This window comes from Myiozetetes cayanensis, unplaced genomic scaffold (genome assembly GCF_022539395.1).
Source record: "Myiozetetes cayanensis isolate MyiCay16 unplaced genomic scaffold, myiCay2020 scf4, whole genome shotgun sequence".
NCBI lineage: Eukaryota > Metazoa > Chordata > Aves > Passeriformes > Tyrannidae > Myiozetetes > Myiozetetes cayanensis.
In genome coordinates this window covers 52,567,788-52,595,199 of record NW_026087631.1, presented here as the reverse complement: position 1 = coordinate 52,595,199, position 27,412 = coordinate 52,567,788, and the positions used below count along the sequence as shown (strand labels likewise).

Below are 27,412 nucleotides of genomic sequence, written 5' to 3'. Positions count from 1 at the left end.
TCCTGGTTTAGGAATGGTACTCCCAATTTAGTGCTCCTGATGAGACCCTCCAAACCATGCTGCTGCTCGCTCATTCCCCCACTCCATCTCCCCTCCCCTTGAGGCCAGAAGGAAAGGGCAATTGGAGGCACAACGCTCATTCCCCCACTCCATCTCCCCTCCCCTTGAGGCCAGAAGGAAAGGGCAATTGGAGGCACAAAAGGTAAAGATGACAGGTTGAGAAAAAGAACAATTTACTGGAAACAGCAATGAGATATGAAAACAAACAGTAACAGCAACAATATTAATAACAAAAGTATACACAGAGAGAGTGATTCACATGGAAAAATTATCACTGCAGAGTTTGACCCAACTCCACTGCAGCCACGCCACGCCTTCTTTCTGAAAGAGACTCCCTCCCCCGCACCCCTGGTAATAACAAAATATCCCAGCCATGCCCCCTCCTGCCTACTGCAAAAATTAAACCTGTCTTGGCCAGAGCCAGGACAAATATGAACTGTGGATATCAAAAACTATCACACACAGTGCACATTTTAGTATTATTAACAATAAAGACATCTATCTTTTGGGGTGATATACTTCAATACCTAACCACATTTCTTCATGTGACTATGTATCAGTGATGGGTTGGAGTAGGACACTTAGCACAGTGCCACCCACTGCACTCAGTGTAAACACTTAGATGGTCAAAACTGGATTTATTTACAAAGTTTTTAACGCATGACAATTTTTTCTTCTAAAATTATATAAAATAAATTTAAGAAAAGGATGACATTGTGTATTTGCATGAACAACAAGGAAAGAAGAAGAAGAATACTAAATAGCTTAACTAAAATCAGCAAATAGTTGAACTGAGGTAAAGTTACAAAACCACCAGCCTTTGTCACCAATTACAGGGCTAAAAAGCAGTTCAAATCTCCAAGCCAAGAACTGAACCCGAAGAAGAGCCAACCTTTATTCCTTGATATTTTGAAGTAGCCTTAATAAATGAGACTCAATAACCTGTTGAACTAGATCAGAGAAAAAAGATGAGGTTAATCAGTGTTCCTTTTTCATATTTTTATGGTTGTATTGTTTTTTCTGCCAGATGCTTGCTTGTCCTGTACAATGATTTATTAAAAGCCAGACGGGAATAAATTCACTTTGTGAAGAGAATTTGCATCCCTTCAGAAAATAAAAGCCTTATATAATGCAACAACAATACATCCAGTAAGGCAGATGATGAGTTTTGGGGGTCCTCATCTGTTCTGTGGTTTGAATAGGTTGATAGCATATGGAAAGCAAATTTTTAGCCTACAAAGTAGGGGAAAAATTATTAGGAATTTCTTCTATAGAACATTCTGAGATTGAGCTTTTGAAGCAGTCCTACATCTAGACGTGTGAAGTTACTGGCTCATTCATAAGCAGAGGGCTCTGCTTGGAGAAGCAGCACATGCAGTGCTGGGTGTATTTTTGGGTTCAGTTCATTTTTGTAATGGCAGACATTTCACAGCTTTCAAAATGAAGGCAGCATGAGTTAAAAAAACAATGAGAGTCCCTTCTTTGCTTCTGTTTTCCATAACTAAGTGAGGTAGTATATTCACTACTGATCCTATTACTGTGTGCCTCCAAGACAAACTAGAGATAGAGCTGGTCTGACAGGGGAAGAAGGTTTTGCAAACTACATTGCTACATGCCAGTCAACCACAGTGAGGGGTTCAGGAAGGCTGCAAGCCTCTTACCATTGTCCAGTGCAACACACTGCTTTGTACAGGGATGGAGGAGCAGCTTGGCTCCCTGTGTCTAAATCATGGCTGCATCAGCCCTAAACACCAATATTTGTTCCCACTGATGCAGATCCAGGTCAGTGACATTTTCTTACTAGGTACCTGGCTTTCTGAAAAGGGATGGAAAGCCCCTACCCATTTTGGCCTGATTGGTTTAGGTGTATTAAGACTTGTAGGACAGGTAACATGTTGAGAACTGCAAAACCCCTATCAGGCCATTAAAGCAGCTACATATACAAGGAGCTGTAAAAATTAAAATTTTTTTAGAAGAGTTTACATTGGCAATACTCACCACTCCGATAGCCTAAGGCTACAGCCAAATCCATGGAATTATAGCCAGCATCTGTTTCGATAGTTGGATCAGCACCACTTTCTACGTAAAACAGGAACAGAATCTTGTATTTCTGACAATGAGAACTGATAGTACATTATTACCGGTAATTCTGTTTGGACAGTCTGCTTACCAAGGAGAATTTTTACACATTTCACATGGTTCCCATGTACTGCATATAGTAAGGGTGTGCCTCCATTCTGCAAAAGCAGAGAAATGCCTTAAGACACTTAGTAATTAAGCAGTCGGCAATTCTAATTCCCTAAAACACCAATATGCTTCTATGTATCAGTAAGAGACTTCATACTATAATTTTATGAAAATTAGGTTGGTTTGGATCTTCACAACTTCCACCTTTTTTTGTCTATTTTTTAAACTTTAAGCTCACACTTCTACAAGGAGCCAGCATTAATCTCGTTCTCCTTCTCCCAAGAAATCAGAACTAGTAGAACCAACTTCTCTTATCCTGTGGAAGTTCTGAAACTCTCATATATTTCAGAAGAGGTAGAACAATTTTAAAATCCAAGCCAGTGCTATGTCCTGCTTCAGTTTTCTGACCAAAGCACCCTCTGACATAAATGTAAGCTAGAGTCTTACCCAGTCATACTCATTGACATCAACTCCACAGTCGAGCAGCATTTTGACAATATCTGTGTACCCTTTACTGCATGCCAGTGAGAGGGCACTTTCTCGCCCCTTTCCCAGAATCTGAGGATCTGCACCCTGAAATAATAGTATCAATTTAAAAACAAGAAACAAATTTTAGGTTTTACATAGAACTTAAATTTAAATCATTTAACTCTACAGCAACATTGACAAACTCAGGAAGGCAAAATGAGTAAATGAATTTAAAATTAAGTGTGTTTTTTTTCTTACATTCTGGAGGAGAAATTCCACTACTGCTATCTGCCCATGAGCTGCAGCCCACATCAGAGGGGTAAATCCTTCTTCATCCTTATGATTGATTAAATTTTCTGTTTAAAGAAAAATATATAACTTAGTAATCCCTTTCACTGATGCACTGTAAGAGCTGGTGAAATGTGTTGATGTGAATGTTGATGTGAATACATGGTGAATACCATGTATTCACGAGGTACCAGTGTGGCCTAAAAGTCATTCTCATCTTAACTTAAAAAACAAAATTCTCTCCCAGTGGTGGTAGAAGTAAGTACCTTTGTCCAAGAAAGAAAAACACATCCAGCTGACCAAAGTAAAATTTAAACTTTCCATTTAAAATTTAAGTTTTTAAACTTTATAAAGTATATTATACTGTAGGCAGTGTTTTTTTTCATTCAGTGAGCTACACAATCTTGTAAAGAATATGCCTATACAGCAATATAAATAGAACAACTCCATTCCCCCCAAAGTTCATGTAATCAATAAGGTGGTCTATGAAAACAATTAAGGTTTACATCTAGTGCAGCTGGAAAAAAAAAAAGTTTTTTTTAACAATTGGCTGGCTGAAATAGTTCAGCTGGATTTTTTAAAAAAATACCTATACTTTAAAAATCCCATGCATATCATAGTAACAAAATAAACAATTTTAGTCATTACCAACACTCCAGAACTGACCCGCTTTTCATATACATGGCTCATTACAAAGTAGATAGACTTAGTGACTCAATACCTGCTTTCCAGTAAACATTTCAACAAGGATGCACTGAAAGCATGGCTGATTACTATTAGTACAATGAGAATACACTATTAACTAAAAAGTACAAAATTCAATATGTTATGTAAAGTTGAAATTTTTTTGTATATGTATTGCGGACAACAAATGCCACACTGAAGACTACCACACAACTCAGAATGTGTAGTACTATGACAGTGCAGGTGTGAGCCACGGCTTAAATTAGCAGCACGCAGGTCCTTATGCTGATTGATTGAATAGAATTGGAAAGCCATCATTGGAAGAAATGTGTTTTAAATTACAAAGAATATCTAAAAATAAAATTACTACTCCTATTAATGCTAATGTTTTAATTTAAATGCAAATCATAGCACTAAGCAAATAATAGACTGATGTGGAACAACAGTCCACATCTGCAAAGCACAGATATATCAAATATCCTTCAATTTGTACCAGAACTGAGGACTTATTTTTTAATACAGCTTCAAGGAAAGGTCAAATACAACAGCACGTAAACGGCCCAAAGGAGAAAGAAAGGCATTTAACCTCTTTCTGTCTTACCTTGTTCAATACGTGTGGCCAGATATAACATTTCTCCCTGAGCAGCCAGCTGATGTACTGATAAAGCTGCAGAAAAGGAAGCAAAAGCACGTGTTACACACACCAGTTTTCATTCTACTCTAACTGGAGCTGAGTATAATGTATCCATTGGCTCGAGCAGTACAGAATGTGGATTTGAGAGGGTATACAGGTTTCACCTTATACTCTGAACTGAAATCGCTCTCTTAAAAACTAAAGTTTTCAAAGACTTCCATAGGTTTATGTAATTTTTTAACCATTGTAGAAGTCATACTTGAAAGTAAAGATACATACTTCCCATGCTGACTTTTTACAAAGCAACATGATCTCTTCTCTACTGCTTGGTCAGCAAACCAAGATCACATTAAGACCATTTATCAAATGAAATTAAACATATTTTGATAAATTAGGGATGTGTAATTTAAAAATTACACCTAAGACACCGCATATCATCAGGAGAGCTCTCCTGCTATTCAACAGAGAAAACCTCTAGTGTAACTCTCACTCACTACAATGTGGAACAGATCAGACATTACAAAACTATATACAACCTGAAGTACAGAGGGGAAGGAAAAAATTGTGGGGTTTTTTTTTTATTACTTAATATAAGGTACCATGTCTTAAATAATTCTTAAGAGATTGTGACGAAAAAATCTCCAATCCCACACTAAACTGCATGGGTTCATGGTTTTCCTAAATGCAACTTGGAGCAGGCCTGAATAATGCTTAGGAGGGAATATGTAATAAATTATCCACACTATATAATAATAAAATCAGCTAATGTTTACATCAGCTGTAAATATTGACTGTCCTCAGTCACTACAGGAAAGTTTCAGAAAAACATCACATTTATTCAGAGGCCTACACTTCAGCTCCAGATTAATTCTTCCTGTGCAAGTGGCTTTTTGAAAAGAAAACCCACTATAATTTATAGAGGAAATACTTTACAGATAAAGTAAATCAATGCAAATTAATTTATGAAGAAAATGCTTGAAAAATCAGAAAACCCCCCACCATAAATAGCACTACTTTCTTGATTTTCAAGATCCGTGACAATCATGATATTTGCAGTTTTCTGTAGCACTTACCAATCATCTAATTTTAATAAATTTTACAAGATGCACAAATTCCAAAAGCGTCTATGGCGCGCATTAACTTACAGCTTAGAAAAAAATTAGAAAAATCTTTACCTGTATTATTTAAATCAGTAATTAGATTCTTTCTGGAAAATAAACTTCAGTCATTAATTCAATACAAAGGTGGATGACTGTTTTGTGGTTGGAACCATATGATACTAGACAAGACTAATTTCAGTGTTTTCTTCCTATGTCAAAGTTCATTGCAACACCAAAGAAAAAATGGGAAAAATCTGTCAAGCATTCAACATGCAGTTCACAAAATAATTATTAACAGTAAGGCAGAATGATACTTACAGTTCACAAGCAGAGGTGTTGTAGAGACTTCGTTTCCCCTGTGTTTGTTAGTTAGAGTGGTTGATTGTTTTATTGGTGAGAAATGCTTAGTAGTTGATGGAGTATAAACATGTCTTACTTGGATACCAGGGGAAGGAGAAGTGTGGCTGTTGCATTCAGCTACATTGAACAAAAAAACCAGACAGGATTTCAGTACTAGTAAGAGCATTAAAAGCAAGCCATAGATTCTAAGTTAAACTAGAAAGCAGCAGTATCACAAGACCTTTAAAATCCATGTTAAGAATGCTTTTGACATGTGCTTTTCCCACTGTGTATTGTGAAAGTTGAATAAAGGGCTGCATTCATTTCTAGCATAAAACAATGCTGCTACCACACACATTCAGTATGGCATAATGTCACCCAAAAACTCTAAATGAGGTAAGCCTATGTCTAGATTTTTCAACGTGCCTGGCATGGATTTATCTGTAGGAGGGTTCCACTCAACCTGTCATATCCTTACACACACTCCAATGAAATGACATGATGCACCTCTGGTCAGACACACAATCAGGTAACTGCTCAGATCATGCCTCTGCCTGCTCCCAACCAGGCCACTACATGGGTGGAGATGACCTTCACTAACTTTCTTCACCAGGGCTTTTCCCAGTCCTGGGTAATATTTTAACAGCATTATGAATGCCTTATGAATACTTATCCACCAGGAAAAAAGATGTTCCACACTAACTTACATAAAATGCAACAGCAGGTCACCCCTAAGAATTCATGAAGTCATTCAGTGGTAATGTGTTCCCTCATACTAACTTTCCTTGTTTTCTCTTAGAAGCTAATGGTATTTTACTACAGAATATATTTATATATTGCCTTGGCTTCTAATTTCAAAGTTGCTTATGGTTTAGAGAAGTAGCTGAGAAGCCAAGTAATTTTAAAGAAGCTAACTAATTAAATACTGGAAAGATATTGAAGGATTAAACTCCCTATTGATTTTAAACCAGTGTGCAGCAGTAATTAATGCCTGGAAGCTAATTAACACACACGCTGAATTAACACCATAGAGAACTTTGTGATCATAAACCCAAGTGCAAATTCTGGGAAAGAACTAATTAAAAGAAGTAGAGCTTTACAGGATAAAAATTAAATTACATTTTGTTTGCCAATCAAATAGCTACAGCTGACTTCACAGATTTTGACTCATGGTCCCTGGATCTGCAGGACTACTTCTAAGACGGCAATGTCTATTGCTGACGGATCTAAGTTTGCTGCTCAGACCTGTGGCTCTGCTGGTGAGCACTTAGGGCCTCCCAACTCATAAAAGTCTGAAAACTACAATGGCTGAACTGCAGCCCAGCAATACCAATCAGTGAAACCATCAAAATTCACAATAGGCCTGTATTTTGTTTCAGGAAATGGGTGATGTTCAACCTCATGAAAAAACACACCATTAACAGTCTGAGATATGACATCAGTTGAGGGGAAATAAATGGAAGATCTAATTTTGTTCTGTATCAGTATCCCCAGCCATGAAAAACATGGATCAGTCATGATGAAGCTGCCCAGCAATGGCTGGATTAGCTGCAGGCATTCAGATTTGGAGCAGGTTTTGCTTTCAAGTAGCGTGAAGCTGAGCTGACAAGCCCTTTTCTGCAACCACAGGCTTTGTACAGCCACAGTGATAAAACAGGCAACCACAAGGCCTGCATTATTTTTTCCTCATACTAGTGAAAAGATAAAACATGCTGCTGAAAGCTACTGAAATTAAAATCATTGCACAGTGCATTCAGTAGTGTTTTGTGAAGATCCATACTGTTGTAGGACATGCTACACAAATGTTTCCATGATCAGCATCAGCTCTTGTTAACTTGGACTTTTTGTGCCACTGCTTTTTTCAATGTAAAAGAAAAACTGAAAGGTGATTTAAAAAATAATCTTGATGAAAATTAATTTTACATTAATAATCCATTAATGATATAATAAAAAGGGGAATAAGTCTTAGAAAACTGATTAATACACACATAAGGTAGTGGCTTTTTTTTTTTTTTAAGAAAACATAATAGCTTAACAGGATGACATGGTCCACAGATAACAGTTTGTACCATAAATTCAACCTTTAAATAAGACAGATGCGACTTCAAGGTCAGAGTTGACTTGGTCTTGAATATTTTTACTGTCCTCCTCATTCAGAGACTTCACAAATCGTGAGCAGACATTCATATCAAATCTATTGGGCAAAATGAATTTCATGCCCATGGTGACACTCTGAGCTGGGCCTTCCTCTGTGCTGGAGTCCAGCTGATGCTCCACTTTAATGTCTGGCATGGGTGGCAGATTGTAGCTCGTGGTACATTCTTCCACAATTAACTGGGCCCCAACATCTAAGTTTGTTGATGATGCCATGGCTTCAATCATATAAAAGTTTCATGCAAAGTGTTTCTTCATAATTTCCAGCTAAGTCCAATTCTATCCAGCCAGGTCCAGCGTTTTGAACAAGCTGCAACTGAACAAAAATAACACAGGTTAAGAACGTTCTGGTGAAACAGTGAATAAAAATACACCAAATTTGGCTTCGTTTAAGCTTGTGGCATTTAGTTTTGACAGTTAAAAACATTGGTGAAATATCAATCTTGTTGCTTTCACAAGCTAGTGACTGAATTCTCCACTGACATTTTATCATGCGGATGTTTAAACCAAATTCCATAATGAAGCCAGCAGAAGTTTCATCTAAGTGATGCTTTAGAATATTCTACTGGTTTCAACAACAAGCCCCACACCACAACCAACCAGGTTTATACCAAGCCACGAACAAGCTCGAAAAAGATGATTTTATTTCCTAAAAACGTCAGACTTGAAAGAAAAGCTAAAGTAACTTAAAGCCCCTCCCCTTTGCGTCTTTTTGCAAACTGCGTAAAATAAACGGCTTCTACCACACATGTAGGAAAAAAACCCCAAGTCCCTTTCACACCGATGGCGGCAGACACCCCGAGACAGCAGAGGCTTGGCCACAGGGCCGCGGGAGCCTCCGCTCGGCCCCGGGCACGCCTGGAGCCGTCCCTGCTGCCTGGGAGGCGCGAAACACTCACCACAGCCCCACAGACGGCGGTGCCCCCGGCCCTGCTCCCCCAGCCCTGCTCCCCCTGTCCTGCTCCCCCCGCCCTGCCTCCCCTGCCCTGCTCCCCTGCCCCGCTCCCCAGCCCTGCTCCCCAGCCCTGCCTCCCTGTCCCGCCTCCCCTGGCCCCGCTCCCCCTGCCCTCCTCCTGCCCCGCTCCCCCGGCCCCGCTCCCGGCCCTGCTCCCCCTGTCCCTGCTCCCCCGGCCCTGTTCCCCTGTCCTGCACCCCCCAGCCCTGTAGCCCTGTTCCCCAGCCCCTGCCTCCAGCCCTGCCTCCCCAGCCCTGCTCCCCAGCCCTGTTCCCCAGCCCCCGTTCCCCTGTCCCGCTCCCCCGCCCTGCCCCTGTCCCCGCTCCCCTGTCCCCGCTCCCCGGCCCTGCCCCCGTCCCGCTCCCCGGCCCCGTTCCCCCGTCCCGCTCCCCGGCCCCGCTGCCCTGCCCCGCCTCCCCAGCCCCGTTCCCCAGCCCCGCTCCCTGTCCCGCTCCCCCGTCCCGCTCCCCGCCCCGCCTCCCCGTCCCGTCCGGCCTCACCGGGCCGCGCTCCCTCAGCGCCGCGGGTGGGAGGTGACGCGCGATGACGCGTGACGCGATGACGCGCTGCCGGCGCGCCCGCGCTGCCTCTCCTCGCGGTGGGCGCGGGGCCGCCATATCCCGCGGCGTGTCCCGCTCCCGTCGCGCCCCCCGAGCCTCTCCCGGGCAGCCCCGCCGGACCCGACCCGTGGGCAGCGCCACTCGCCGGCGGCTGCCGCGGCCTGAGGAGGCGCGGCGGGAGGCTGCGCCGAGCCCGGAGACCCCCGCGCCCGCAGCGCCATGGCCGCGTACAAGCCGGTGGTGGTGCAGGCGTGCCCCAAGCTCGGCGAGAAGATCACGCAGGACACGCTGTACTGGCGAGGGTACAAGGTAGGAGGCGACCCAACAGCGGCAGTTACTAGCCTGGAAATTTTTCTTACCGGTTTCATGCAACTAATCGAAGTATTTTTAAAATATGCGTAATTTAGGTGTGTCTCCACACCCTCCCCTCCCCCTCCCCCGTCATGAAAACACGTAGTGAATGGGTCAGTTGTAATGTCAGTTTGGAAAAAAAACCTGTGACAGCCGGAGTCGAGCCTGGCAGAAGTGAAATTCGGTATCGTTGTAATTAAGAAACGATTTGGTTCTAAAGGCGTTTTGAACTCTCCGTAGGAAGAGTAGTTTTTATTTTTCTGTTTTCACAGATGGTGTGGTAATGTTTTTTTAATGATCTTTGCTGCTGTTGTTTTAGACACCAGTTCAGATAAAGGAGTTCGGTGCAGTAAATAAAATTGACTTCTCCCCAGTCCCGCCGTACAACTATGCTGTCACAGCCTCCTCGAGGGTAAGTGGCTTCTCTGGGGTTTCTATGATCTTATCCTTGTGTTCATATGATACAAGAAAATCTAACGCCTTGTTGTTTCTCCAGATCCACATTTACGGCCGTTACTCCCAGGAGCCCATAAAAACTTTCTCCCGCTTCCGAGACGCCGCGTACGGTGCCACGTACAGGGATGACGGGCAGCTGCTGGTGGCAGGCAGCGAGGACAGCAGCATCCGCCTCTTTGACATCAGCGGGAGAGCACCACTGAGGCAGTTCGATGGGCACACCAAGTAAGATAGTCCTGGCTTTTCCCTCCATAACTTTCCCGGGCAACCCATGCCGCTGCCTCACCTGTATATAGTATTTATATACCTGCTTCGTGTGTTGGTGAAAATATGAGTAATACTGTTCCATGTTGCTTGCAACTGTCTCTTGCAGATCTTAACTGAGAAGTAGATTTTACAATTAAATTCAAACTTGGAGGGCGTTTTTTTTTTTTTTAAGTTTAAGTATGCATCGGGTATAGAGAAGAGTAAATACGTTTCCCGTATCCGGTAGGTGTCTGTTAATATGTTGTGTAGATACAGTCTTATGACTACCTGGCACTGATACGTACATTTTATTTGATGCTGGCAGGAAAAGAGTTCTAAAAAGTGTCTAAACAAAAACCATGAAGAAATATGCCAGGAAGAGAAGGATCCCTTAAAAAAAAAAAACCAAACCAAAACATGAAAAGTTTATCGTGATAGGGTGAGGTGGGGAAGGATTTAGTTCTGTGTATCAGTGAGAAGAAGACAATGCCTCAACATTGTCTGTTCAAGATTGCTGTGCTATGAAAGACCAATGTGTATTTCATCTATGTAGAACAACAACCCCCCTTTCAGTGGGAAGCACCCAGGCTGATGTTGTGAGTGTTTCGGTTTGAGATCTGTGTTTGTAGATCAGGTGTTATGTTCCCCTGACAAGGTTAACTCTAGTAAAAACTTTATATCTGTGTTTTCCATAAAAGTCATTCTCTGTTGGGATGTTATGGTGATAATAAAGATTTAAATAGCAATTTTAAAGGATGAAAACATTGTCCAAACCAGTCGTACTTAAAATTTACTATAATAAATTTTTCTTAAAATTCACTATTGTAAATATTTTCTAAAGGACAGTGCTAGCACACAGATCTCTAAATAACAAGTGCAGAATTTAGAGCTTTCGAATGACATCTAGTAAGTCTGTAAACCATTTAAGGCATACCATATTAGTGCTTAGGTAAGAATCTGTCAGCATGACCCTTTTCTGCCTGGAAATACAAAACCTAAAATACTTAAACCTCTAAAGTGAGACTTTGTAACTTCTGATGTAAAGAACCACTTTGCACTTTTAAGTTAAATTACTTTATTAAACTCTTCATACAGACTAACTCTTATTGAAATATGTTGTATTTTAACTTTGACTATTGTGGATTTTGTTTTCTAGACCGGTTCATCTAGTGGGTTTCCTGTCCGATAAATACAGAATATTTTCTGGTGGTGATGATTATTCAACAAATTTGTGGGATATTCCAAGTGCCACAGAAATCATCTCATATAATGAACATACTGACTATGTGAGATGCGGCTGTGCAAGTAAAGTGAATGCGGATGTCTTTATAACAGGTTTGATTTTACTCATTATTTGCGCTTCCTGTGGATTGAATTGAAGAAAAATGCAGAAAGGAAGTTTTTCATACAGTAGGATCTTGTTTATTATATTTTAATAGTGGAAGATTAGTTTTCCTACACAATAGCTGCTTTGTTGTTTCCTTTTTTTGCATACTTTTTAAGCTTGATGCTGACGTTTTGGGAAAACTCAGCATGAACTGAGTTTTAACATCTTTTGTTTTAGCCTATTAGAGTTAACAGAACTGTTGTAACTAGCTTTTGAAAGCTAAGAAAATGCTGTGAATGAATCCTTTGACTGGGGTTGACGGAGGTGTTTTATCGGGTTTCCAGAGCAGAACAGTAGTTCTGGCTCCAAAATGAAAGGTCAGGTGAGGAGCTGTTTGCAACCAGTTCCTTTTGGTTTTCCTGGCAGTAGCTTTCTGCTAACCTGTGATAAACTGCTGTGAAAAAAACCTAATATTCCTTACATCCGGAGGCACAAGAGTCTAGATTTCATCAGGTTGTCTAATATTTATTGTTGTAAATACAGCTCATTAATGGAAGTGAAATAAAATTAAAGCAAATTAGCCCTAGCTTCATCTTACTCCATAAAAATAGAATTAGAAAAGTTATGTTGCCTGAAGGCTGTAAAATAACTAAGGTAAACCATGAGGAGTTTTTAAGGGTACGGTTTAAAACATTACTCTTAGCCAAGAGCTCCTTTAGGTTGTAGAACATGGCTGTTTTAGTTCCTGAAATAATTGAAATTTTGAAACTGAAACCATTTATGGTTTGTAGGTTCCTATGATCACACTGTGAAACTTTTTGATGCACGAACAAAAAGTAGTGTCATGACAATAGAACATGGCCATCCTGTGGAGAGCGTGCTTCTCTTCCCTTCTGGTGGACTTCTAGTATCTGCAGGTAATTCAATAAACTGAAATAAATCAAATATCTTTTCTGTGGTCGTAATTTGAGAAATACTTCAGCTGCTTATGTGTGGTGCTTCAATTTGGTAATGAAGTGGTGATGTAACAGCTAGGTTTCTCAAATATCTTCTTTAGGAAGCTGCGTTTATCTGGAGGGTGTGAGTAGGTGTCTTTTCTTTTTGTCTCTGTTTTGATATTCTTGTAGTAGGACCACCCAGAAAAAAAACATTTTTAATGGCAAACTGCAGACTTTAATTAGCCCAGTGTTAAAGGAATCAACGTATTTAAGAAGTTTTGAAAAGATGGGACTGTGTCTTTCTCTTAGTGTTGGCAAGGTTTTTAAGTCTCTTCTTGCCATTGCATCACAAGTCCTGTGACCCAGCGGTTTACAGATTTTTGGTCTTTTTGGTAAGGAGTATGTTGAATCATTCATCTCCATTCAGAATGGCCTAAAAAGGAGCACGTTTGTAGTGTGTCTTGTCCCAGGAGATAGTCATAATGGAAGGGGATGGTGAGTAGTACAGAAAACTGTGCTATGTATTATTCTGTGAAAATGTCTTCAGAGAAACATAAATGTGTACATATGTAAGACTCTTTTGTGTGCTTCCTTTTCACAGGAGGTCGATATGTCAAAGTTTGGGATGTACTAAAAGGTGGACAGTTACTGGTTTCACTTAAAAATCACCACAAAACTGTAACTTGTTTATGCTTGAACAGCTCTGGACAAAGGTTATTGTCAGGATCCCTGGACAGGTTAGTGCATTTTGTGGCTTTGTTGAGATTTAAATTCTTTAGAACTTTCTGTCCTTTGAAAATAAAGAATTTGTGAAGCTGTGCATGTTTTTTGGGTTTTACTTGAGAACAGATTTTGGAGCCAAGGTATGTAACTGATGTCCATGCTTATTGCAGGAGAGTTGGTCTAGATGACCTTTAAGAGGTTCCTTCCAGCTTGAACAGTACTATGATTCTATGATATACCTTAACCTTTTCTCTTACTAACCTGAATGTCAGTAAGGATTGCATGTGCCATATGGGAATGCACATGGGCAACTTCTGAATAAGCATTTTTGTTTTTTTTTTTTAATTTTCTTAACTGACCTTTGCAGTCTCTGTAAAGTAACTATTTTTTAATACAGTTTAAATAGCTGCAAGTGTGTTAGTGTTCACTTTTAAAAAAACTGAGTTTTCTGTCTCCTGCTGTTGTTTTTTGTACTCGAGATGACAGGTGAAAGATGACCTCCTGGCTTTTTTGTTTGTTTGGTTTAAGTTGGTGAATACTGCTACTTGGTCTGTTGTCTCCAAGACATTAGAAATATGAAGTGGTCTGAAATGACAGTGGTCTGTTTCCCTCCTCCCTCCTGTACTTGCTAGGTTACCTCAGGCTTTATGATTACATAACACTACAATTCATCCTTGTTGTAAGATAATGTTTTATTTTCCCATCTTTTTAATATCTGATACTTTCAGTGAAATCATTAAGGATGAGCCAGGTACAATATCTATGGATTTACTTCCAGAAATTGTTAATAGATCTTACATTTGAAATTTAAGAACAAATTTGAGATGATGCTGTTTCCCAATAAGCATTTCTGAAGGCAAATAGTCACTACATGTGCCTTCAGTTTCTTCTCCTGTCCCTGTCCCATTTTCATCTTTTCTGGGGTAAGAGCAATCCTGTCTTGACTTGTGGATATTTTTTAACAGTAATAATTAAGAAGCTCAGTGGAAGTCTGAGGAATGTCAATACTCAGTTTCCTTAAGTGATCTATAGAAGTTGAGAGGGATGAAATTCCTGCAAAGTTACTATGATAAGGCACTATTAACAATAGTTTTATCATTACTGTTCTGTATAGGCATGTGAAGATTTACAGTACTACATCCTACAAAGTAGTCCACAGCTTTAATTATGCAACATCCATCCTCAGTCTTGCGTTGTCGGTAAGTACAGTAGGCATCTTACTAGATAAGGTAATTACTGATACCTTTTAAGTCACTGAAGTAATTAATTTTGCTTTCATGGCTATTAGAGGTTTTTCAGAAGAGTGCTGTTGGATGCAAAGTGGGATGACTGATTATATTCCTGCTGACTAATAAATACATGAGAAATTAGCAGAGTGTGATTTCTGTGTAAGTCAAAGAATTTCTCTTTGAATCTGGGCAAACTTGAAACTTTGCCTAGATTCCTTGACAAAGAGTTCCACATCTCTGATACTTGTTGTGTGAAGAATTGCTTCTTATTGTTCCACTTGAATCACAGAATCATGGAATTAGCCAGGTTGGAAAGGACCTCTGAAATCATCAAGTCCAACCCTTATTAGTTTCATTGGCTTCAGCTGATGCCCTCAAATGAGACATTGACCAGCTGATCTCCATCATACCTGTCATAAGTCTGTAGGCTATATTATATTATACTATATTATATTGTATTGTATTGTATTGTATTATATTATTTATTATGGCACAGTATGGTTTGGCTTGGAAGGCCAAAATCATCTTGTTCCATCCCTGCTGCCATGGGCAGGAACACACTGGAGTAGACTAGGTTGCTCAAAGTCCCATCCATCTTGGCCTTGAACACTTCAAGGGATAAGAGCATCCACAGCTTCTTTGAGTGAAACTTATACTTACTTTATTATGTAAGTGACCAGTGTTTTGAACAACTTTCATTTGTTTCTCAAAATCCTGCTGTTCCATGACCGCTTTGCTTTCTCCTAGGTGGTGATCATGCCTGTTGTATGGCATGTAATAGCCAAAGGCAGTTGTCTGCCATTGAAAAAAAACAAAACTCATGCTTACAAAAGGATGTTAATGCATAGTTGAGCTTGATTCATTAGTCAGTCTGTAATATTATTTATGAACATAACCTTGAAGTTGTCCCTGTTTTGAACAAAGTATTTGATCATGGGACCTCAAAGAGGTATCTATGATACTGTTATTTGAGCCTTATCACAAAGCGTAAAAATTTAAAAATCGCCACGATAGAGCACCAAATAAAGCACTTGGGTCCTAACTCTGTGATTTCTTTGTTCTAGCCTGAAGATGAAACTATAGTTGTAGGCATGACCAATGGGGTGCTAAATGTTAAACACAGGAAACCTGAAGAAAGGAATGAAAAGTCTCAAAAGAAGAGACAACCAGCATATAGAACCTACGTGAAAGGAAGAACTTACATGCCAAAACAGGTATGAGGTGGTAAGAAAATATATTCTGAAGCCCTTGTCAAATTTTTTTGGAATGTGCTGGGTTGGAGAAAGGGAAAAGAGGAAGTACATAAAGACATACAAGCTTGTTCGTGGTAATACATCTAATCTATTATGTGTGTGTATTTGTCTAATTCTGAACTCATCTTTGAATCCTAGGAAGATTTCTGTGTCAGTAAACCTGTAAAACGTGTTTTGAGGAAATACGACAAGCTACTGAAGAGCTTTGAGTCTTCCAAGGCTCTTGATGCAGTCCTGGAGGTAAGACACTGGTTTTTCTCATCAGAGTTGTATGCTGTCACCTGATGTGAATTCTTCCTGTATGTCAAACTAATTTTATCTTAGTGTATTACTAGGAAGGAATCAAACTTGGGTTTCATTTTGGTTTTGCTGATATCAGCCCTGTGTTGTGCATAAAGACACTGCTTTGGTGCTAAACTCTTTTATGTGTGTCCAGCCACCCATCATGCTTCATACTCCTGAAGTTACAGTTGCAGTCATGCAGGAACTACATCGCAGAGGAACACTGAGGAGTGCACTTGCAGGCCGAGATGAGAAACAAGTTAATCTTCTCCTTACCTTTGTGGCAAGGTATTATTTTAACCTGAGTTCCCTCTAACTATTTTGACTCTTATTTTCTAATAACTTGTCACAGAGTTTCAACGGATCATGGGTAGAACGTTGTTGCTCTTGAAATCTCACAAGCCTTTTGCATTCTGATAGCAAAATCTAGGATAGGTCTGTAACAGTTTACCTGTTAGCACAGAACACTTTTGCTGATAGTATGAGATATTCTACTTCTTTGACAGACATTCAACCCTTGATCTATTATGTCTTCATGTACCTGAGGCTTTTTGCCAGTCCTCCAACCCCTGCTGTCTTCCCAAAAGGAGGAGGTGAACACCACATACAGGGTTTTTTTTTTGACTTGCATTTCTGACTGCTGTTCTGTGCTATGTCTTCATGAATAAAAAGTCTGTATGCTTGTGTGAGAAAGCTGCTTGTTGGTGGTAGGAATGCAGTGGATAAAAGAATAAAACTAGAATGTCTTCCAATTTTGCAGGCGTGTGATTGAGCCACGATTTACTCCTATGCTGGTGACTGTTGCAGATATGATCACTGGTAAGGACAACACAAAAAAGATTTTCAAAGTTAGTTAGCTTGGAAATAAGGTTGAAAGTGCTATATTTTTAAGAAAACAAACCTTTATGGTTTCGTTTATAAGTAAGAACTCAGTGTCAAGAGTATGATCCAAAAAGAGACATTGCCAGATAACTCTGACCACAGTCAGTATCTGATTTGCAGTGGCTGCAGGAAGCTCCTTGCGGTCCCTAAGTATCTTTGATACTTCATGTTTCTATGCTTACATAGTACAAGTAACTTCTTCTGTGAGGTAAAAATAGTATTAGAGATCATAAAAACATGTTTTTATTAGTTTGACATACTGTTACATTGAGTACATATGACCGCTGTATTCGGAACACTGTTAAAGTTGTTTTGTTTGTCCACAGGGTTGGACTTGTGCCAGATTCCTTGAAAGCATCTCTAACTAGCTAATACAATTTTCACCTTTTTATACATATGTGGATTCTTAAGTGATGTTTTTCTTTACAGATATTTATCAACCTGTGGTTGGGCAGTCAGCAATTGTTGATAAACAGTTCTTGAAACTTCAGGAAGCTATAGGAAAAGAGATTGACTATCAAGAGGAACTACTAGAAGTCTTGGGAATGATGGATACACTGTTTGCTACTTTTACTGAGAAAAGAGATACATACCTAGAAGAGAATGAAAGTAATGGTCTTACAGAGACCATTGAAACAAATAGGAATGACTGACAGCCATCACAGCAAATTGTCACAAAAATATTGTGGAGTTGGAATATATGATCTGTTCTCCTTGTAACTTCTTATAATAGTGACTGTCAAAATAAGCCTTTCTGTGTTGAAGATCTGTCTTCCAAACTGTGTTGCTGAATAGGCTTGATTACTAAAGACAGAGAAAGAAGGAAGTTTTCAAGACTTTTCTTGCAATATTTTTTGAACGACTGAATTTTTAAAAGTTTTATTCTGAAGTTATGTAACTTTTTTAAGGTATGTGTTGGTCATCCAGTACTGTCATTATTTGATTTTATTTACCAGAAAATAATTGAGGTTTGTCTAATTTTGATGTGTCATTGTCCTTATTTGAGGTTAGTATCCTGTCTCACATCCTTGGAAATAGTAACAAAATGGCATATGCATTTGATAACACTTGACTACACTGAGTTTTCTCTCCCTGCTTCATCTCCATTTCAGACTTCCATGAATTCATAGGAAACCACAAAATGACTCAAGAAAAGAAATACTTGCTTATGTATATTGAAAAATATGAATTATATAGAAAGCAGATAATACTTCTAAAGGGAAATTAATTCAAATTAAATTATTATAATAAGGGAAATGGACAGCAGTGAGAAAATAATCAGTTAAATGTCAGAACTCAATTTTTGTATAATTCTGTCACTTCCTGTCTACACTATTACCAGTATGTGTTTGAATGCTAGGGTAATGGATTATTGTAACTTCAGGCAGTGCTGTATCACTGTATACACATTGGAAACAGAGGTGTGCAAAGGCCATTGAGTACATTTAGGATGACACTAGGCTCTTCCTAGAGCCTCCTAACCAGTATTGCCTGGAGTTGAAGGCACACATTTCTCTTGGCAGTGTAGTGTCCCATGGCTTGAAAACCACAAACCTTGACATCAAATGTGTTCTCAGTTCTTACTGGCAATATTCATGTCTAAGCTATGTATCCATTGTAGTGTGTCAAAGTTCAGTGCGTGGCTAGCAGAAGCATAGGAAGAAGTTGGATTAAAATAGCGATTAATTTGATCTTAATTGGAGAGAGAGAGAGATTTGATGGATTGACTGTTCAGTGGATGAGAAGTTGGTTAGATGGTTGCATCCAGAGAGTAGTGGTCAATGGGTCAGTGTCCAGATGGAGATGAATGATAGATAAGTGGTGTCATTCAGGCGTCTCTACTAGGACCAGTATTGGGTGTGCCTTCATCAGTTACATTGACAGTGGGATTGAGTGCACCCTCAGTGGGTTTGCAGATGACACAAAGCTGAGTGGTGCAGTTGACAGATGTGAAGCACAGGATTCCATGCACAGGGACCTGGACAGACTTGAGAAGTGGACCCATGTGAACCTCATGAAGTTCAGCAAGGCCAAGTGCAAGGTCTTACATCTGGGTCAGGGCAATCCCAAGCACAAGCTGGGAGCTTTGTGTCAAAAGACTTGGAAGTGTTGGTGGATGAGAAGCTCAGTGTGACCCAAGCTTATATAGCCTGAGGTGTCGGATGTGCTTGCCTTCAGCCCCTGGCCTGGGTGCCCACTCTGCACATCATTAGCAAAGCACACTTGATTGAGCCATGAGCACCAATAGTGTCTTACAGTGCCTGGGCGGTCACTGTATGTGGTTGAATGTTTGAGTCAATAATCACCAGCGGTTCAGTCTCTTTAAAGAAGGAAAAACACACACACACACACACACACAAAGACATATTTGGGGAAAAGAGAAAAGGTGGATACCAGACTCTCTGTAACCCAAGACAGGTGCTCAGTGCAGGAAGGATATGGACCTATTGAAGTGAGTCTGGAGGAGGGCCATGAAGATAATGAGAGGTTTGTAGTATCTCTTGTATGAGGACAGGCTGAGTGACTTGGGGTTGTTCAGCCTGAAGAAGAGAAGGCTCCAGGGAGACCTTGTGACCTTTCAATACTTAAAAGGAGCTAATAAGAAAGATGGGGGCAAACTTTATCAGGGCCTGTTGTGATAAGACAAAGTGTAATTTTTATAATCTAAAGAAGGGTAGGTACAGACTAGACATAAAATTTTTTACAATGAGAGTGGTGAAACAACTGAAACAGGTTGCCCAGAGAGTTGGTAGTTTCTCCATCCCTGTAAATATTCAAGTAATTGCAAGGGGATTGGACTAGATGATCTTCACAGGTCCCTTCCAACCCAAACTTTAATGATTCTCTGATCTTACAGTAATTTGATGTGTTACGATGTTTACCATTCATGATAGTCTTCCAAGTGAGTTTGCCAAGGTAGACATGAAAACAGGTGTTAGATATTGTCTACACAAATGGAAATCTGATGAAAACATAGGGAAACAAATGCTATTTAAGATCTTGATGTCTAACAAGATGTAAAATGAAATTTGGAAGACTTGTTTGACCAACCAGTTGTATAATGAATTCTACTGGATTTACTACCTCTGCATTGAAAGCTAGTATTTGTTCAGGTGACAAACTTGCCAAACTTGTGTGATCTCTGTGTCTCTGTTATTCTCTGTAATGAAAAGTAATAGTTTTTTTTCTCATTTAATAAGATTTTTTTACATCATGCAAGCTTTTCTTCAGTACCAAGATAAGTTATCGAGGAGCTTGAATAAGATTACCACTGTGGTGCCTGTTGCTCATGTTCTTATTTTATATAATACATAATAATTATGTAATGTAATATAAAACCTCAAATTCTGGCTTTTTTGACAGGTTGATGGTTGAATAGAATAGGAAAAAAAGTTCCAGTTTGCAGTGTGCTGATGCATGTTTAAAATGCTTTATGGCAGTGCTAAGCATACATCTTTTTGTTCTATGAGTGAAAAAGTAATTTATTTATACGAAATGTGGTTATTTTTCCAGCAGTCCATTACCTTATGCTCCAGAATCTAATATTTGAAAGTATTTAGATAGAATGTCATGAACTGAAATAGTTGAAATAGTTCATTGTGCATTAGATTGGCAGGGATGTAATGCTGGGTGTCCTGTTTTGGGAAAGGATATTACTCTGTTTATGTGTAAAAGTGAGCATTTATTGCACACAGCTTGTTCCTTTACTTGTAGGTCATTTGGGAATAACCAGGTTGATTTGTGTTTAAAATATGGTTAATAAATTACCTTGCCCTACAGCAGACAGTTACCTACAAAAGCATGTCTGTTATTAATTTTTTGTTAATATACTTTTCCTAGGAAGCATTTTTGCAGCTGTTTGTTGGAAAGAGGGAATACCTCCTTTTCACCAAATGTTGTGGTTCAGGAGCACAGTTAACATGGAGGCTTTCCTAATGCACCCAGAATTAGACTGTGTTTCAAAAAGAATAGTAAACACTTCTCTTTTCCTGTGTACAGGCACCTGAATTATGTGGGAGAAATGCAGAGATGAGCTGGTTGGTCACTTTGTTCATTTTATCAAGCCTTCAACTGAACATTCCCTGGGAAATGCATTGATCTCTCTTCCCCGGACTAATTCAGCTAATGAGTGAAACCTTTATTGCTAGATCACTTATATATTCTAACTTCTTAAGGGTAAATACCTTTGTATTTCAACAGATTTGTATTATAGAAATACAAGGGGTGGTTTCCTCGGGAACTGAGGCTTGTCAGTATCCTATAGTAATACTACATCCTGTTGGAAATTACATAAATTAAATTACAACCTTTAGATTGTAATTTCTGTATCTTTTTCAGTTGTGAAAATTTGGAATTGAAATCCTGAGTCTAAAGCTTCTGCAGATGCACCTAGTCTTCTTTTCTAGGATAACATGCAGTTGGATAGCTTGTTATATTCAGTGGTGAGTGAATACAGCAACTGAAGTAAAGCAATCCTTATCTATGTTTCCAGTAAAGTATGCTGAGGCTGGATATAAAGGAAAGGTGCTTTAAGGTGGTTGCAGGTTGTACCCCATTAACCTGTATCTTTTCCTTCTGGTATATTTAACTTTCCAAAGTCCTGACCACACCGTAACCAGCAGGTTATTTCTGCTGCTTGAAGTTCCGGACTTGTTCTGACAAGTACAGCACAGGAAGTCCCTCTTTCCTTGTACTCTGCACAGATGTTTTCCTGTGTGATCAGCCACCCAAAGCAAAACAACAAAAAGTTTAAACTTTAGAGATGAATGCACACCTCTGTAAAGCCATGAATCTCTTGCTGAAACACACAGCGTGGTAATGGGGTTCTACTGGCTTCTCTCCTCCAGGGAGGTACCTTTGTGGTCTGTGCTCTGTTACAGCAGTCTAATATGCTTAATTTCAAAAATGCTGGTGAAACTATCATGCATTTAGCTGGTTCTAGGTAAGTGAATTAGCAGAGTTTAATTGTGTTAATCTGGTAGGAAGACAGTAACTAGAAGCTTGAAATTTTTTATTATGAAATGTGAGTCAGGTTGTGATCCTGTGCTATTAACTAGGGTCTTCCAGTGCATTTACCAGCTTGGATACAGCTTTTTTATTAGTTGAATTGGCAATATATAGGCCTTGGAATATCAGCTGTCAGATGGATTTTATTATCCTACATACGATTTTTTTAAACTATCAACACATTATTAATGTTCTTACTATTCTCATTGCAAGTGGTTTTCAGTTTAAAAGTCAGAAGCTGCAAGAATCTGTGCAGGTATGGGAAAAGAGTAAAGGATGGAAAAGTATGGCAATAGAGCTTTGATCTCAGATGACAGCACTGGAGGACTTGGATAACATTTTTAAGTATTAGTTTTAAAGTGGTAGCATTGCTCAATAAACTAATACTCAGACCTTACTTAAATTCTGCTTCTGGGCTGAACAGAACCAGCATTCCTATGCTTTCTCATTCACTCTGGTTACCTTTAGTCTCTCGTGTTTCCCAGATACACACCTTTGTTACGTACCAGCCACTGTCTCACAGTAAAACACTAATTCTTTCATACATTGCTTACAGCACTTGGGTAAACCTTTTTTCATCCCCATGACATTGTGCTAAAATGCTCCTATTACGAAGAAAGTATGCTGTCCATATACACGAATTCAATTACAGTGCAGTAAGAGGGAGCTTGGGAAATCTCTACCCCGAACATGGTACTCACAACGCAACATCTTCAGTGCTTCACCGTCATTACCATTGAAACAGGATGGCAGAAAAGGCTTAGGGAATCAACATACGATGATTTTAAGAACAGCTGAAGTTATGTATTGTGTATGTTTGGCAGCTGAAAAGCCGAAACGCGGTGTGGTTTGTCGGGATCAACGCAATATGCCACATGAAACACGCGTGGAGAGGCCAGGCAGCAGCCTGGTGAGCCAGCGCCTTGCGTGGGTAGCTCCCAGCCGCGTACTGCCGACTGCGGGACCGTCGCCCGACTAGCGGACCGGAGCGGAGGGGAGGGCTCCGGCGGCCTTGCGGGAGTGCCAGGGCTGCCGCGGCCCCTGCCCCGCCGGCGGGCTGGCACCCCGCGCTCCGGCCGGGAGAGGGCAGCGCGCCCCTCCGAGAGGCGCCGGGGCTCCCCCGCCCGGGACCGGGGAGCCGTCGGGGCCGCGCAGGGCTCTCGGCGGGGCTCCCACCGTGCCTTCGCTGTCCTTTCGCTGCCGGTGGGGAGCTCGGGCAGCTGCCCCTGGGTCTGCTCCCCAGGAGTCGGGCACCACCCTGCCATCGCTCGGGGCCGTCACAAAGCTCCGTTCCCTCGCCCTGCGGGCTGCCGAGGCCCGGGGGCGGCGCATTGGCGAGGCCGCCCCGCCGCGCTCCCGCAGGCGGGCCGTCAGCGCCGCCGCCTACTCCCGCCGCGGCTGTGGCGGCCGAGCCGCTCCCGGGACGCTCGGTGCAGGTAAGGCGGCCTCTGCCTCGGGCGGAGCGGGGAGCCCGGCCCGTGGCACCTGCTACCCGGCAGCCCCGGGGCCGCTGCGCTGAGGGGAAGCGCTGCGTTGTCCCGAACCTTCGCCGGGGCGCGACGTCGAGCGCCAGGGAGCTGCGCCGATGTTCCCCGGCTGGGGCGGTGCGCGGTGTGCCCGGCCAGTGTCCCGGCACAGCGTGTGCCTGGGCTGTCATTTGCCTTCCAACGCCCCAAAACGGGGTAAAGGGATTTATGTGGTGTGGGTTTTTCTGGTTGTTTGGTTGTTGTTTTTGTTTGTTTGTTTGTGGTTTTTTTTTGTTGTTTTGTTTTGTTTTTTTTTTTAATTATATGTTACGGTTTTTTCTTAAGGTCATTATTTGGCCATAAAAGCTGTTAGTGGGTTTTTTTCCAAGTTTTTGCCACAGTGTGGACAAGGTACTCACTTTTGATCATAAATGTGCTTGCCTTTCTCAGAGCAAAAAAAGTTTTTAACTTGTTTCCTTTAACTTCTTCAACACACAAAAAATGTAAAGGAAATGAAAGCTTCTCTAACAGTAAAATAATAAGCAATTTTTGAAGCAGTTCTTAGGTGGATTTTGTTGGGACACTGGTGTGCAGAGCTTAGAGATACGCCAGTTTTCAACCTGCACAGTGATTTTTCTGTAGAAAAAAAGGCTGTGAAATTCTACGTCATTTTTAAGACTTATTCCTGCTCTATATCTATATAGAGATATAGATGTCCTATACAAAAATGAAGATAGTTCTTCTCATAAGTCATTATAAGACACACAACTGTGATTGAAAACCTAACAGATGTTTTCTTTTACAGAGGTAATAGCTCTTCACCACACATTGTGTAAGTAGGATTTGATTAAGAGGGATTTTTCCATGTAGGTAAAAAATTAATTGTATTCTGTGAATTCAGTATGAAAATTGACAGGACAAAATGGTGAAAATGTTTTAGTACTTACGTGCTCTTATTTTTCTAGAGGGGTGTTTGAATATCGACTGTAACTAAGAAAGTGTTGTGTAGATATATCTTAATATGCTACCAGGAATCATAATAATAATAATATGAACCTTAGGATTAAAGGGTGGGCTCAGTTCCGCGCACACTGTGTCTCACCTAAAAAATCCAATGCGCAGGCTGGAAGGTGTAAAGACCTTCCCCGGATCTTCACTCGTGAAGACTGGCCATTACCAGGAATCTCATTTGACTTGTAAATTATACATTATGTCAACATTTGTTCTGTAATATCATGGATGAATATTCCTTTTGCTTGATCTGAAACTGCTGCTCTTATGCAGAAGTTCCCCTTCTCTCCTCCCGAGATTAGTTCCTTTGTGGGGTCGTTTCAAAAGGATATGGTGTGTAGTGGCCTGATGCTCTTTGGATCTGTATAATATGTTGAATAAGAGCGTGCACAAGGATATAGGAAGGATAGCCTATGACTAATGCAGTGACTCAGATTTGCCCAGATTTTGGCTTTGCCATCCAAAAAGCAGCTCTTTGCATGGGCACACATCAGTCAGCACATGCATATCTTGATTTCCTGGTTATACATGGGGGAATATGGTAATCTCAGGTCGGGAATGTGTTCTGTGTACCTTCTACAAATAAGTATTTTAGTTTCCAAGGTGCTGCCTAGAAGAGGAAGCAGAATTTTTATCACAATGCATGTTTGTGCCCAAGTATTGAAGCTGCAAAAGTCTTTGCTTGTATGAGGAGTTTTTGTATGTTTTGACTGGAGTGCTCCTTTTTATTTTTTTCCTCTTCTGTATTAGCTTGAATATTACTACATCTGTAGCATCTTTTCACCACCTTTCTAGGAATGTTTATGGAATTTCCCTAATGTTGTCCGTTGAAATTCTTCAAAAATTACAGAATTTTCAAAATTTTACAGATTTCTGTAGCAACTAGTTGAGCTCTGTGAGTTGGATCTTCCAGGTTTAGCAGCATTAAGACAAGCAGGTACCACCAAACTACATTAATAGTTAGAAGAGGGCTATCAGGTGGAATAGTTACCCTTCTCAATAGAAGTTGCTTCCTTGAATATAAAAATTATGTCTAATGACTTTTAGTATAAAAAATTTATTTCTAGCTCCTAATGGCTTTAGAGTTTGTGGCACAGTCTGTAACTGTCCACGACAGTGGAATAGAGGTTACAAAAGAGTCATTAAACACACAGAATATCCCCTTACCCTGTTAGTTGTAGCAGTCTGGTGGATGGCCAAGCCCGAATAATGATGAAGTGTCACAGATAGCACTGGAGCATGCATTTAAATGCATATGTAGAACCAAACATTTCTGATCCACTTCTTTTCTACCTTGCCAGTAAACTGTACAACTGTGCTGCATGAACTCTGTAAAGGGTTTGCTTTTGCTCTAGTCCCATGGCTTCTTAGGGCCCAAACCAGGGAGTACTTAATTCTAAAAGCCGATAAAACTTTCATAATTACACAGCTACTCTCTCTGTCAAATTGGGTGTTGAAAGGGTAAGGGAGGTAAGACAGGTATCTGGCACTATTATCAAACATATTTTATTTTGTTTCAGTAACCTTACAAATAAATTTCGTGTGTTTTTTTTTTTTTTTTTTTGTCTTTCAGTAATGTGTAACCCACTTTCACATTTTAAAGGTTTCTAAAATCTAGAGCCCCGTTTTATTTCTAGTTGAAATGAAAACACTACATTAAGAATATTTATTCAGGAATGCATAAAGAATGTATTTTGCCAACCTCAGGAGCAGGCTTCTGTTGTAAGAGGCATTTTTTCCTAGAGTTGTTTCTGTGTTTTAAAACCCAAGCCTATTTTTAAAAGGTTAAAAAGTCTGATCCTTTCTTGGAGACTCTTTAAATATTTTCCCTTCTAAGGAACACAAAATGGCTGTACCTCTAACAAGTTAATAGAAATATGATAGCCATGAATTGGGTGATGTTGTTTTGGAGAAAGATTTAAGTTTCTTTTTTTCTCCAGTTGTTGAAAAGAGCAATGTTTTAAAAGGTGTTTAGCTGCATTTCTTCTGTTCACTTGCTTCCAAGAGCAGTTAACGTCTGGTGAAGTAATCAACACTAGTGCAAGCTGCTTCATGATAAATTTACTAGGCAAAGCTTTATTTTACCTCTCAGTTTGAATACTGTCAGAAGGCAGTAACTGAAAGTGCTTGTGAAGCTACTAGCTGAGGGTTTTGCTTTGTCCTCTCTCTAGATGTTCTGTGCTCTAGATGTTCAGGAAACCCAAGTGTAAAAATGATGCAAAAAGGTCATGTCAAAAACTTTGTCTGTAAAGTTTAAAACTTCAGTGGTAAGAATGTGGTATTTATTATCCATGTATTTTCAGCTTGCTACTTTTTCCTTTAATTTATTTCTTCCAAGGTCTCTTAGTCAGATCCAGAGAAAGGATCTGCACTTAAAAGAACATTCTGTACCACATTTGTCCCGGAGGCTGTGCAGTGCAGTTCCTGCTTCTTGGGAAACTGTGAGCGAGCCTTCAGTGTAGTAATCTAATGTAACTCATACGGAATCTGTAAATTCAGAAACACAGTTAGGTTCTGTAGCTGTGTTTGTTTAGAGGAATCTGTGGGATGAGCATTATTAGTGGAACCTGCCTAATCTGTGAGAACCACACTGAAATCTCAGTGGTTTTGAAGAGTATTAAGATCTAAGAGATATTGAGTATTTACAGTAATTCATGTCCATCTTAGAGTCTGCTCTCTTGTGGGTTGATGTAGCACCTACCTCCTACAGACTATTGCATGGTTAAAAATAATGAAACAGTGATAATGGTGACTGTAACACAGTCAACAGGCAGAAGAGAGCTCAGTAGACCTCTTGATATGCATGTGCTGC

The 27,412-nt window shown here is 40.3% G+C and overlaps 3 protein-coding genes across 5 annotated transcripts in view; 2 read left to right on the top strand and 1 right to left on the bottom strand.

Moving 5' to 3' along the window:
* Positions 1–216: 216 nt before the first annotated feature.
* ANKRA2 (ankyrin repeat family A member 2) lies at positions 217–9,414 on the bottom strand. Of its 2 annotated transcripts, XM_050329650.1 has the most exons (9): positions 9,370–9,414; positions 7,842–8,230; positions 5,740–5,898; positions 4,289–4,354; positions 2,974–3,071; positions 2,695–2,820; positions 2,231–2,297; positions 2,059–2,139; positions 217–1,010 (listed from the first exon to the last, which is right to left on the bottom strand). In XM_050329650.1, the coding sequence occupies exons 2-9, from the start codon at positions 8,140–8,142 to the stop codon at positions 955–957; spliced, it is 954 nt and encodes a 317-aa protein (XP_050185607.1). In that variant the 5' UTR covers positions 8,143–8,230; positions 9,370–9,414; the 3' UTR covers positions 217–954. The 2 variants fall into 2 exon arrangements, with proteins under 2 accessions (XP_050185607.1, XP_050185608.1); XM_050329651.1 differs by lacking the exon at positions 9,370–9,414 and having other exon boundaries at positions 7,842–8,778.
* An 88-nt stretch (positions 9,415–9,502) lies between these two features.
* UTP15 (UTP15 small subunit processome component) lies at positions 9,503–21,436 on the top strand. Of its 2 annotated transcripts, XM_050329640.1 has the most exons (12): positions 9,506–9,738; positions 10,100–10,192; positions 10,277–10,461; positions 11,639–11,817; positions 12,601–12,726; positions 13,349–13,484; positions 14,585–14,669; positions 15,764–15,913; positions 16,091–16,192; positions 16,389–16,522; positions 16,995–17,053; positions 17,546–21,436. In XM_050329640.1, exons 1-12 carry the CDS (start codon positions 9,649–9,651, stop codon positions 17,767–17,769), a joined length of 1,563 nt encoding a protein of 520 aa, XP_050185597.1. In that variant the 5' UTR covers positions 9,506–9,648; the 3' UTR covers positions 17,770–21,436. The 2 variants fall into 2 exon arrangements, with proteins under 2 accessions (XP_050185596.1, XP_050185597.1); XM_050329639.1 differs by having other exon boundaries at positions 9,503–9,738; positions 10,100–10,461.
* Positions 21,437–23,531: 2,095 nt separating this feature from the next.
* Positions 23,532–27,412, top strand: part of LOC126647534 (rho guanine nucleotide exchange factor 28-like) — a 45,173-nt gene continuing 41,292 nt past the window's right edge. Inside the window, exon 1 of the mRNA XM_050329832.1 lies at positions 23,532–23,559. The gene's annotated coding sequence lies outside the window, so the exon portion shown is untranslated. The remainder of the gene's footprint in view (positions 23,560–27,412) is intronic.

Excerpts from the sequence above, each read along its gene's own strand:
- ANKRA2 (XM_050329650.1), bottom strand. The coding sequence starts at position 8,142 with ATGATTGAAGCCATGGCATCATCAACAAACTTAGATGTTGGGGCCCAG. Across the intron at positions 3,072-4,288 it reads GGCCACACGTATTGAACAAG|AAAATTTAATCAATCATAAG; the intron begins GTAAGACAGAAA and ends TTCTTTAAACAG. Across the intron at positions 2,140-2,230 it reads ATGTGTAAAAATTCTCCTTG|AAAGTGGTGCTGATCCAACT; the intron begins GTAAGCAGACTG and ends TGTTTTACGTAG.
- UTP15 (XM_050329639.1), top strand. The coding sequence starts at position 9,649 with ATGGCCGCGTACAAGCCGGTGGTGGTGCAGGCGTGCCCCAAGCTCGGC. Across the intron at positions 15,914-16,090 it reads GAACTTACATGCCAAAACAG|GAAGATTTCTGTGTCAGTAA; the intron begins GTATGAGGTGGT and ends TTTGAATCCTAG. Across the intron at positions 17,054-17,545 it reads TGTTGCAGATATGATCACTG|ATATTTATCAACCTGTGGTT; the intron begins GTAAGGACAACA and ends TTTTCTTTACAG.